The sequence below is a fragment of the Salmo salar genome, chromosome ssa17 (genome assembly GCF_905237065.1).
Source record: "Salmo salar chromosome ssa17, Ssal_v3.1, whole genome shotgun sequence".
NCBI classification, from domain to species: Eukaryota; Metazoa; Chordata; class Actinopteri; order Salmoniformes; family Salmonidae; genus Salmo; species Salmo salar.
Genome location: NC_059458.1, coordinates 84,233,055 through 84,246,502, shown reverse-complemented (window position 1 = coordinate 84,246,502; position 13,448 = coordinate 84,233,055). Strand labels below are relative to the sequence as shown.

Here is a 13,448-nt window from a genome sequence, read left to right as displayed (position 1 = left end):
CTCCCTGGCTGTGAGGTCTTAGTACCAGGATGAGGAGACAGAAGCACCTCCCTGGCTGTGAGGTCTTAGTACCAGGATGAGGAGACAGCACCTCCCTGGCTGTGAGGTCTTAGTACCAGGATGAGGAGACATGAAGCACCTCCCTGGCTGTGAGGTCTTAGTACCAGGATGAGGAGACATGAAGCACCTCCCCTGACTGTGAGGTCTTAGTACCAGGATGAGGAGACAGCACCTCCCTGGCTGTGAGGTCTTAGTACCAGGATGAGGAGACATGAAGCACCTCCCTGGCTGTGAGGTCTTAGTATCAAATCAAATCAAATTTATTTTTATATAGCCCTTCGTACATCAGCTGATATTCTCAAAGTGCTGTACAGAAACCCAGCCTAAAACCCCAAACAGCAAGCAAAGCATGTAAAGAAGCACGGTGGCTAGGAAAAACTCCCCTAGGAAAACTCCCTAGAAAGGCCAAAAACCTAGGAAGAAACCTAGAGAGGAACCAGGCTATGAGGGGTGGCCAGTCCTCTTCTGGCTGTGCAGGGTGGATATTAAAACAGAACATGGTCAAAATGTTAAATTCGCATAAATGACCAAGCATGGTCAAATAATAATAATCATAGTAGTTGTCGAGGTGCAACAAGCACGTCCGTGAACAGGTCAGGGTTCCATAGCCGCAGGCAGAACAGTTGAAACTGGAGCAGCAGCACGGCCAGGTGGACTGGGGACAGCAAGGAGTCATCATACCAGGTAGTCCTGAGGCATGGTCCTAGGGCTCAGGTCCTCCGAGAGAAAGACAGAAAGAGAGAAAGAGAGAATTAGAGAGAGCATATTTAAATACACACAGGACACCGGATAAGACAAGAGAAATACTCCAGATGTAACAGACTGACCCTAGCCCCCGACACAAACTACTGCAGCATAAATACTGGAGGCTGAGACAGGAGGGATCAGAAGACACTGTGGCCCCATCCGATGATACCCCGGACAGGGCCAAACAGGCAGGATATAACCCCACCCACTTTGCCAAAGCACAGCCCCCCACACCACTAGAGGGATGTCTCCAACCACCAACTTACCGTCCTAAGACAAGGCCGAGTATAGCCCACAACGATCTCCATGGCACAACCCAAGGGGGGGGCGCCAACCCAGACAGGGAAGACCACGTCAGTGACTCAACCCACTCAAGTGACGCACCCCTCCCATGGACGGCATGGAAGAACACCAGTAGGCCAGTGACTCAGCCTCTGTAAAAGGGTTAGAGGCAGAGAATCCCAGTGGAAAGAGGGGAACCGGCAAGGCAGAGACAGCAAGGGCGGTTCGTTGCTCCAGCCTTTCCGTTCACCTTCACACTCCTGGGCCAGACTATACTTAATCATAGGACCTACTGAAGAGATAAGTCTTCAGTAAAGACTTAAAGGTTGAGACTGAGTCTGCGTCTCTCACATTGGTAGGCAGACCATTCCATAAAAATGGAGCTCTATAGGAGAAAGCCCTACCTCCAGCCGTTTGCTTAGAAATTCTAGGGACAATTAGGAGGCCTGCGTCTTGTGACCGTAGCGTACGTGTAGGTATGTGCGGCAGGACCAAATCGGAAAGATAGGTAGGAGCAAGCCCATGTAATGCTTTGTAGGTTAGCAGTAAAACCTTGAAATCAGCCCTTGCCTTAACAGGAAGCCAGTGTAGGGAGGCTAACACTGGAGTAATATGATCAAATTTTTTGGTTCTAGTCAGGATTCTAGCAGCCGTATTTAGCACTAACTGAAGTTTATTTAGTGCTTTATCCGGTAGCCGGAAAGTAGAGCATTGCAGTAGTCCAGCCTAGAAGTAACAAAAGCATGGATTAATTTTTCTGCGTCATTTTTGGACAGAAAATTTCTGATTTTTGCAATGTTACGTAGATGGAAAAAAAGCTGTCCTTGAAACAGTCTTGATATGTTCTTCAAAAGAGAGATCAGGGTCCAGAGTAACGCCGAGGTCCTTCACAGTTTTATTTGAGACGACTGTACAACCATCCAGATTAATTGTCAGATTCAACAGAAGATCTCTTTGTTTCTTGGGACCTAGAACAAGCATCTCTCTGTTTTGTCCGAGTTAAAAAAGTAGAAAGTTTGCAGCCATCCACTTCTTTATGTCTGAAACACAGGCTTCTAGCGAGGGCAATTTTGGGGCTTCACCATGTTTCATTGAAATGTACAGCTGTGTGTCGTCTGCATAGCAGTGAAATTTAACATTATGTTTTCGAATGACATCCCCAAGAGGTAAAATATATAGTGAAAACAATAGTGGTCCTAAACGGAACCTTGAGGAACACCGAAATTTACAATTGATTTGTCAGAGGACAAACCATTCACAGAGACAAACTGATATCTTTCCGACAGATAAGATCTAAACCAGGCCAGAACTTGTCCATGTAGACACAATTTGGGTTTCCAATCTCTCCAAAAGAATGTGGTGATCGATGGTATCAAAAGCGGCACTAAGATCTAGGAGCACGAGGACAGATGCAGAGCCTCGGTCTGACGTCATTAAAAGGTCATTTACCACCTTCACAAGTGCAGTCTCAGTGCTATGATGGGGTCTAAAACCAGACTGAAGCGTTGCGATACATTGTTTGTCTTCAGGAAGGCAGTCAGTTGCTGTGCAACAGCTTTTTCTAAAATTTTGGAGAGGAATGGATATCTGAGGCCGATAGTTTTTTATAATTTCTGGATCAAGATTCGGCTTTTTCAAGAGAGGCTTTATTACTGCCACTTTTAGTGAGCTTGGTACACATCCGATTGGATAGAGAGCCGTTTATTATGTTCAACATAGGAGGGCCAAGCACAGGAAGCAGCTCTTTCAGTAGTTTAGTTGGAATAGGGTCCAGTATGCAGCTTGAGGGTTTGGAGGCCATGATTATTTTCATCATTGCGTCAAGAGATATAGTACTAAAACACTTTAGTATCTCCCTTGATCCTAGGTCCTGGCAGAGTTGTGCAGACTCAGGACAATGGAGCTTTGGAGGAATACCCAGATTTAAAGAGGAGTCTGTAATTTGCTTTCTAATGATCATGATCTTTTCCTCAAAGAAGTTCATAAATGTATTACTGCTGAAGTGAAAGCCATCCTCCATTTGGCGAAGGCTGCTTTTTAGTTAGCTTTGCGACAGTATCAAAAAAGAAATTTCGGATTGTTCTTATTTTCCTCAATTAAGTTGGAAAAATAGGATGATCGAGCAGCAGTAAGGGCCCGATACTGCACGGTACTGTCTTTCCAAGCTATTCGGAAGACTTCCAGTTTGGTGTGGCGCCATTTCCGTTCCAATTTTCTGAAGCTTGCTTCAGAGCTCGTGTATTTTCTGTATACCAGGGAGCTAGTTTCTTAAGACAGATGTTTTTAGTTTTTAGGGTGCAACTGCATCTAGGGTATTGCGCAAGGTTAAATTGAGTTCCTCGGTTAGGTGGTTAACTGATTTTTGTCCTCTGACGTCCTTGGGTAGGCAGAGGCAGTCTGGAAGGGCATCAAGGAATCTTTGGGTTGTCTGAGAATTTATAGCACGACTTTTTAATGCTCCTTGGTTGGGGTCTGAGCAGATTATTTGTTGCAATTGCAAACGTAATAAAATGGTGGTCCGATAGTCCAGGATTATGAGGAAAAACATTTAGATCCACAACATTTATTCCATGGGACAAAAACTAGGTCCAGAGTATGACTGTGGCAGTGAGTAGGTCCAGAGACATGTTGGACAAAACCCACTGAGTCGATGATGGCTCCAAAGCCTTTTGGAGGGGTCTGTGGACTTTTCCATATGAATGTTAAAGTCACCAAAAATTAGAATATTATCTGCTATGACTACAAGATCCGATAGGAATTCAGGGAACTCAGTGAGGAACACTGCATATGGCCCAGGAGGCCTATAAACAGTAGCTATAAAAAGTGAGTGAGTAGGCTGCATAGATTTCATGACTAGAAGCTCAAAAGACGAAAACGTCATTGTTGTTTTTTTTGTAAATTGAAATTTGCTATCGTAAATGTTAGCAACACCTCGCCTTTGCCGGATGCACGGGGGTATAGTCACTAATGTAACCTGGGGGTGAGGCCTCATTTAACACAGTAAATTCATCAGGCTTAAGCCATGCTTCAGTCAGGCCAATCACATCAAGATTATTATCAGTGATTAGTTCATTGACTATAACTGCCTTGGAAGTGAGGGATCTAACATTAAGTAACCCAATTTTGAGATGAGGTATCACAATCTCTTTCAATAATGGCAGGAATGGAGGAGGTCTTTTATACTAGTGAGATTGCTAAAGCGAACACCGCATTTTTAATTTTGCCCAACCTAGATCGAGGCACAGACACGGTCTCAATAGGGGAAGCTGAGCTGACTACACTGACTGTGCTAGTGGCAGACTCCACTAAGCTGGCAGGCTGGCTAACAGCCTGCCGCCTGGCCTGCACCCTATTTCATTGTGGAGCTAGAGGAGTTAGAGCCCTGTCTATGTTCGTAGATAAGATGAGAGCACCCCTCCAGCTAGGATGGAGTCCGTCACTCGTCAACAGGCCAGGCTTGGTCCTGTTTGTGGGTGAGTCCCAGAAAGAGGGCCAATTATCTACAAATTCTATCTTTGGGGAGGGGCAGAAAACAGTTTCAACCAGCGATTGAGTTGTGAGACTCTGCTGTAGAGACTCATCACTCCCCCTAACTGGGAGGGGGCCAGAGACAATTAATCGATGCCGACACATCTTTCTAGCTGATTTACACGCTGAAGCTATGTTGCGCTTGGTGACCTCTGACTGTTTCATCCTAACATCGTACCAGGATGAGGAGACACGAAGCACCTCCCTGGCTGTGAGGTCTTAGTACCAGGATGAGGAGACATGAAGCACCTCCCTGGCTGTGAGGTCTTAGTACCAGGATGAGGAGACAGCACCTCCCTGGCTGTGAGGTCTTAGTACCAGGATGAGGAGACAGCACCTCCCTGGCTGTGAGGTCTTAGTACCAGGATGAGGAGACATGAAGCACCTCCCTGGCTGTGAGGTCTTAGTACCAGGATGAGGAGACATGAAGCACCTCCCTGCTGTGAGGTCTTAGTACCAGGATGAGGAGACAGCACCTCCTGGCTGTGAGGTCTTACTACCAGGATGAGGGGAGACATGGGTTACATCCCCCATTCTCCTGAAGTGTGAACTTGTACACTTTCTTGCATGGATTTATCAACGATGGAAACTCCCTCCTGCAAATGCGTATACCAGGCCTATCCCTTTAAATCTATGATGGGTGTGCAAGGGTGGAAAACTGGGACGTAGCCATACACAGGAAGTAAACCGAGAGACAGCACCACACTATGCCACGTGTCCACCATCACAACTACACACACACACACACACACCGTACAGCCTTAGTGGCACCCAGTCAACCCCTCATCTCCCTGGTTGGTCCCAGTCACCTTGGCTACGGCTGGCTGGCATATAAAGGCTCTTTATGGACGAGTGTGTGTGTGTGTGTGTGTGTGTGTGTGTGTGTGTGTGTGTGTGTGTGTGTGTGTGTGTGTGTGTGTGTGTGTGTGTGTGTGTGTGTGTAGTGAATGGGAGACAAGCACAGACTAGCACCCGACCTTTGACCTCTCTATGTCAAACGATTGAGTCTGGCGCCTGGCGTGACAAAACAGGGTCGTGTTCAGTAGGCACAAAACAGGAGAACATTTTGAAACTGGGGAGGTTTTATCTGGACTAGTCCAATAAGAATGCACATTTGTGTGCTGTTTTGCTACGTTATTCCCCACTGAATATGACCCTGGCATGTAATTGGTCAATACTGTAGTAGGGATGCTACTGTCTCCACACAAAAGAAACATGAGAAGTATTTTTTCAGTCAGCTTATCTTTATAACTGTTACAACAAGCATTCCGCTACACTCTCAATAACATCTGCTAAACACGCGTATGTGAGCAATAGAATGTGATTTGATTTGAACTACAAAGACCCATAAAGCTGTAAGAAGCCCCAGTCTTTCAGTCCGTCACCGAGGATATTAGGCTTGACAACTAGACATATTGACTGGATCCCTGGAAAGTTTTCCGCTTTGCCTTTTCCCAGAAAAGGCGAAGGAGTATAATTTTTCTTCCCTCAAAAAGCTTAATGTTGGTGTTTTTTCAAAGCAGGATGTAGTGAGGCTCTCTGTTGAAGCTTAACTTTGCAGCACAGCTTTTAGACCTGTACAAACAGACAGTTGTTTGGCATACCTGGGTTGGTCGTGGCCTCTGATTATTGAAAAGCCTTTACTGTCAACTCGAAGCCCTCCCCGTTCCCTCTCTGCCTTCTGCCTTCCAGAACTACTGGAACATTCCACCAGGCTCTGGAGATATTCTAATCCATTGTGTTGTGGGGAATCTTTTCTGTCTCTGTCTCAGTGCTGATAATTATAGCTCTGGTTGGTTTTCCTGTTTTTGCTGAGTATGAAAGAAACGAGTATCTTTAGTTTCTGCATAACTTAGGGGCTCAGGGTGAGCTTCTGTGTGTTTATGTATTGAAAACAGGAACAAACTAACAAAAATTCACTTCACATGTGTACTTTGGTGAAGTCCGTATTTTTTAATATTTTTTGGAGGTAACAATCAGTTTGAGGATTGCGGAGGCGAGGACGAGGTTGGCGCCCCTCTACCTTGACCCTGCGGCTTGCGCTGTTTGATAATAGTTGATATCTGGATGTTCCCTCGGGCTGACAGGGCAACTCAAAGTCAGTCTCCCTACGTTCCAGATGGCATGCTATTCCTTACATAGTGCACTGTGGGCCCTGGTCAAAAGTGAGTGCACTATGCAGGGCATAGGGTGCCATGTCTGTTCGGCAGCCCTGTGACTGTTCCAACAGGTAGCTTCAACACACAGATTTATCATCTACAATTATCAACGCCTCTGACCCTGACCTGCCTATAACCTGTCTATGACCTGACTATGACCTGCCTATAACCTGTCTATGACCTGACTATGACCTGACACTGACCTGCCCTATAACCTGTCTATGACCTGACCCTGACCTGCCTATAACCTGTCTATGACCTGACTATGACCTGCCTATAACCTGTCTATGACCTGACTATGACCTGCCTATAACCTGTCTATGACCTGACTATGACCTGCCTATAACCTGTCTATGACCTGACTATGACCTGCCTATAACCTGTCTATGACCTGACTATGACCTGACCCTGACCTGCCTATAACCTGTCTATGACCTGACCCTGACCTGCTTATAACCTGTCTATGACCTGACCCTGACCTGCCTATAACCTGTCTATGACCTGTCTATGACCTGACCCTGACCTGACCCCTGACCTGCCTATAACCTGTCTATGACCTGACCCTGACCTGCCTATAACCTGTCTATGACCTGACCCTGACCTGCTCCTATAACCTGTCTATGACCTGTCTATGACCTGACCCTGACCTGCTTATAACCTGTCTATGTCCTGACTATGACCTGCCTATAACCTGTCTATGACCTGACCCTGACCTGCCTATAACCTGTCTATGACCTGACCCTGACCTGCCTATAACCTGTCTATGACCTGACCCTGACCTGCCTATAACCTGTCTATGACTTGCCTATAACCTGTCTATGACCTGACCCTGACCTGCCTATAACCTGTCTATGACCTGACCCTGACCTGACCCTGACCTGACCCCTGCCTATAACCTGTCTATGACCTGACCCTGACCTGCCTATAACCATGTCTATGACCTGACCCCTGACCTGCCTATAACCTGTCTATGACCTGACCCTGACCTGCCTATAACCTGTCTATGACCTTGCCTATAACCTGTCTATGACCTCCTGACCCTGACCTGCCTATAACCTGTCTATGACCTGACCCTGACCTGACCCTGACCTGACCCTGACCTGCCTATGACCTGACCCTGACCTGACCCTGACCTGACCCTGACCTGCCTATAACCTGTCTATGACCTGTCTATAACCTGACCCTGACCTGCTTATAACCTGTCTTGACCTGACCCTGACCTGCCTATAACCTGTCTATGACCTGACCCTGACCTGCCTATAACCTGTCTCTATGACCTGACCCTGACCTGCCTATCCTTCTATGACCTGACCCTGACCTGCCTATAACCTGTCTATGACCTGCCTATAACCTGTCTATGACCTGACCCTGACCTGCCGATAACCTTTCTATGACCTGACCCTGACCTGCCTATAACCTGTCTATGACCTGACCTGCCTATAACCTGTCTATGACCTGCCTATAACCTGTCTATGACCTGACCCTGACCTGCCTATAACCTGTCTATGACCTGACCCTGACCTGCCTATAACCTGTCTATGACCTGACTATGACCTGACTGTGAGCTAACTGGTGAAAGGCCCACTCCTTCATTAGAAAACAAAGCAGCAGCCCTGCCACTTAGTTTGGTATAAAACAGAGGGATGGGTTGGAGAAATGGAACTTTGAAATGCATAAATTCATCATTGACTATTATCAGCACCTCTCAGACTAGAACCTGACGATGCTGACCTTACCGTGACCCGACTACTGTATGATTCCTCAGGATAACTGATGGCCAAGGTCCAGCTGACCAACAACTCATTATGTTCATTATTTTAAGTTTCAAAAAGTTAGTTTCCAAAAACTCCTAGAACGTTCCTAGAACGTAAAGGGAGAAGAATTGTGAGAAAGCATTCCAGATCCTGTGTCTGAGAGCTGTTTGTTGTTGATGTTTGTATATGTTCTATGTACGTTTTGAACATAAATCCCTTCTGAGAACAGGTAGTTATTTAACCTAAACCCACCCATGGTCATGACCCTATATAAACCACATACCAGCATTGCCTTCACTTAGCAGATTGTTCTAAGTGTAAGATCCTTCTGTGGTAGATCTCAATAGGAATCTCCATTCTGGGTTTGTGGCCTTAGTTGTTTATATACAACAGTGGGCCTTCTGTCTAACCTAGCGTGGTTTAGTAGACAAAACACTGAAATAGCAGATCTGTATTTGTTGACCAAATAGACGCAAATACGGCATGAAACCACACGAGGATGGTTTGTTGAATGAACACTGGGGAGACCATAGAGGTTCAACAACCTAATAATATTGACTGGGCGGGAGAGATAATGTACCTACTATACTCTGGTTTAGAGACCCACTAGGGTTTTATTGGCTGGTTCATCATTTGGCTGAAAGAGACAGGGTTTTGTTACTCTGGTTTAGAGACCCACTAGGGTTTTATTGGCTGGTCCATCATTTGGCTGAAAGAGACAGGGTTTTGTTACTCTGGTTTAGAGACCCACTAGGGTTTTATTGACTGGTCCATCATTTGGCTGAAATAGACAGGGTTTTGTTACTCTGGTTTAGAGACCCACTAGGGTTTTATTGACTGGTTCATCATTTGGCTGAAAGAGACAGGGTTTTGTTACTCTGGTTTAGAGACCCACTAGGGTTTTATTGGCTGGTCCATCATTTGGCTGAAAGAGACAGGGTTTTGTTGCCTTTTCAGTTGCCAGTCGCATTCCACTCCCAGTACTGTTGTGAGGTGGGATGGGGGGGGATGGGTGAATTGACTGAAAAAACCCTGAACACACTTGTTTGTCTGCCTGTCCTTGCCCTGCCTGGTGCCCTGAATTTCGTCAAAAGGCTCTGCCAGCTTTTCAGCGTTTTTAGTTTGAGTTCCACACAAGGCACAGTTTCTGCTTGGCCATCAGGGAAGGCACAGGGAAGGCACAGGAAGGCACAGGGAAGGCACACAGACAGAGAGAGATAGAAAAAGGGATAAAAGAGCTGTCAGACACTTAAACTGGTAGATTTCTTTGCCACAATCACAGGGCCCTTAAAGATCTGGCAGCTGTCTTGACTTCCATGATGTCAACAACAAGAGGACGTGCAGAACGGCAGGTTAGTACTAAACTTCACTGGCCTGATAATGATGTGATGGTGGTCAGTTCAGAGGAGCTCTCTGTCCTCCGTATACTCTCTCTCTCTCGCTGTCTCTCCCCTCTCTCTCTCTCTCTCTCTCTCTCTCTCTCTCTGTCTCTCTCTCGCTGTCTCTCCCTCTCTCTCTGTCTCTCTCTCTCTCTCTCTCTCTCTCTCTCTCTCTCTCTCTCTCTCTCTTGTTCATTTGTTCATTGCTGTGACACAGTGGTGTGGTATGTTCCAGGTATTTGGGAGAGACAGGGATCAGAGCGTGTTTCCTTTCCTCTCTCTGTCTCTCTCTACTCTAAGGTAGTGACATGTCATGGTCATGACATCCACCAAATATCCATTAGGACCTGGCTGCTAAGACAGGGCTGCAGGGGCTTTAATGTACCTCTGGATCAACAGAGACTGTGCTTAACAATCCACTGGGACGGGACTCCGGGAATTATCACAGCATTCCTCCAGGAGAGGGAGAGGGAGGGGAGAGGAGGGGGGGAGAGGGAGAGGGAGAGGGAGGGGGAGAGGGAGGGGGAGAGGGAGAGGGAGGGGGAGAGGGAGGGGGAGGGGAGAGGGAGAGTTCTTTATCCTTTTCTCACACTCTCTCTTCTATCTTCTGCTTCTCTTTCTTTCTCTCTGTCTTTTTCTCTCTTTCCACATCTTGAGAAGTTGAATCTCTATTTCTCTCCCCTCTCCTTCTGCCTCTCTCTCTCTGTGCTCTTGACTAGAATACAGCATATATATACTGCTCAAAAAAATAAAGGGAACACTTGAACAACACAATGTAACTCCACGTCAATCACACTTCTGTGAAATCAAACTGTCCACTTAGGAAGCAACACTGATTGACAATACATTTCACATGCTGTTGTGCAAATGGAATAGACAACAGGTGGAAATTATAGGCAATTAGCAAGACACCCCCAATAAAGGAGTGCTTCTGCAGGTGGTGACCACAGACCACTTCTCAGTTCCTATGCTTCCTGGCTGATGTTTTGGTCACTTTTGAATGCTGGCGGTGCTTTCACTCTAGTGGTAGCATGAGACGGAGTCTACAACCCACACAAGTGGCTCAGGTAGTGCAGCTCATCCAGGATGGCACATCAATGCGAGCTGTGGCAAGAAGGTTTGCTGTGTCTGTCAGCGTAGTGTCCAGAGCATGGAGGCGCTACCAGGAGACAGGCCAGTACATCAGGAGACGTGGAGGAGGCCATAGGAGGGCAACAACCCAGCAGCAGGACCGTTACCTCCGCCTTTGTGCAAGGAGGAGCAGGAGGAGCACTGCCAGAGCCCTGCAAAATGACCTCCAGCAGGCCACAAATGTGCATGTGTCTGCTCAAACGGTCAGAAACAGACTCCATGAGGGTGGTATGAGGGCCCGACGTCCACAGGTGGGGGTTGTGCTTACAGCCCAACACCGTGCAGGACGTTTGGCATTTGCCAGAGAACACCAAGATTGGCAAATTCGCCACTGGCGCCCTGTGCTCTTCACAGATGAAAGCAGGTTCACACTGAGCACGTGACAGACGTGACAGAGTCTGGAGACGCCGTGGAGAATGTTCTGCTGCCTGCAACATCCTCCAGCATGACCGGTTTGGCGGTGGGTCAGTCATGGTGTGGGATGGCATTTCTTTGGGGGGCCGCACAGCCCTCCATGTGCTCGCCAGAGGTAGCCTGACTGCCATTAGGTACCGAGATGAGATCCTCAGACCCCTTGTGAGACCATATGCTGGTGCGGTTGGCCCTGGGTTCCTCCTAATGCAAGACAATGCTAGACCTCATGTGGCTGGAGTGTGTCAGCAGTTCCTGCAAGAGGAAGGCATTGATGCTATGGACTGGCCCGCCCGTTCCCCAGACCTGAATCCAATTGAGCACATCTGGGACATCATGTCTCGCTCCATCCCACCAACGCCACGTTGCACCACAGACTGTCCAGGAGTTGGCGGATGCTTTAGTCCAGGTCTGGAAGGAGATCACTCAGGAGACCATCCGCCACCTCATCAGGAGCATGCCCAGGCGTTGTAGGGAAGTCATACAGGCACGTGGAGGCCACACACACTACTGAGCCTCATTTTGACTTGTTTTAAGGACATTACATCAAAGTTGGATCAGCCTGTAGTGTGATTTTCCACTTTAATTTTGAGTGTGACTCCAAATCCAGACCTCCATGGGTTGATAAATTGGATTTCCATTGATTATTTTTGTGTGATTTTGTTGTCAGCACATTCAACTATGTAAAGAAAAAAGTATTTAATAAGATTATTTATTTCATTGAGATCTAGGATGTGTTGTTTAAGTGTTCCCTTTATTTTTTGAGCAGTGTATATATAAAAGTGGGTAAAACAGTATGTAAACATGATTAAAGTGACCAGTGTTTAATGACTTTATGTACATAGGGCAGCAGTCTCTAAGGTGCAGGGTAGCGTCAGTTATCTTTATGTAACTATAGGGTGCAGATTTAGTCCGTGGCTGACTGAGCCAGGCGGGGACAGAACTCAAGAGGAGGGTGTGTGAAACTCAAGTGTGTGCGTACGTGAGATAATGAAAGAGCTTTTGTTAAGGAGTTTCAGTTTGTATGGTATTGTTTTCTCTCTCTCCAAGTGGGAGCTACACTACAGTGTACAGTAATTATCTATATCCTGCCTTCATATTTCGACATCCCAAGTGGTGCAGCGGTCTAAGGCACTGCATCTCAATGCTAGAGGCGTCACTACAGACACCCTGGCTAGATTCCAGGCTGTATCACAACCAGCCGTGATTGGGAGTCCCATAGGGCGGCGCACAATTGGCCCAGCGTTGTCCGGGTTTGGCCGGTGTAGGCCGTCATTGTAAATAAGAACTTGTTCTGGTTAAATAAATAAAAATATATAATAATTAATATCTAATGTACACGTCTCTCTCACCCCACAATGCAGCTGTTCTTCCTGTGTTATCTGCTGTTCCTCTGCAGGGGACAGATTCCAGAGGGATTTATCTCAACAACACGGTCCTCTGACGTTCTGTCTTTTCTTAATGCTCTGCCACCATCTGGTTTTCATGTGTGGTTTGGTTGGTGGAGACATTATTGGTTTTACACTCGGCTGCATCTCAAATGACACCCTATTCCCTATATAGTGCACTACTATAAACCAGGGCCCTATTCCCTATATAGTGCACTACTTTGACCAGGGCCCTATTCCTATATAGTGCACTACTTTAGACCAGAGCCCTATTCCCTATATAGTGCACTACTTTAGACCAGGGCCCTATGGGAGATGAGGTGCTATTTGGGATTCAACCATTATTTGTCATGATAGTCCAAGGGCTTGTTGAAGCTCGTCAAATCACTTGATGACAGCGATCTGCAAACATTTGACCGGTACATGCGTAGTAAGCAACAATTAGCCATTAGCCCTTTCTGACCCCTAGCTATGATTAGCTGTTAGCCCTTTCTGACCCCTAGCTATGATTAGCTGTTAGCCCTTTCTGACCCCAAGCTATGATTAGCTGTTAGCCCTTTCTGACCCCTAGCTATGATCAGCTGTTAGCCCTTTCTGACCCCTAGCTAT

At 46.8% G+C, this 13,448-nt stretch overlaps 1 protein-coding gene across 1 annotated transcript in view; it reads left to right on the top strand.

The window, feature by feature from the left end:
• Nucleotides 1-9,648: 9,648 nt before the first annotated feature.
• LOC106609835 (ninjurin-2) overlaps nt 9,649-13,448 on the top strand; it is a 90,517-nt gene continuing 86,717 nt past the window's right edge. The window contains exon 1 of the mRNA XM_045700262.1: nt 9,649-9,882. Coding sequence (XP_045556218.1) covers nt 9,847-9,882 — 36 coding nt within the window. The 5' untranslated portion in view covers nt 9,649-9,846. The remainder of the gene's footprint in view (nt 9,883-13,448) is intronic.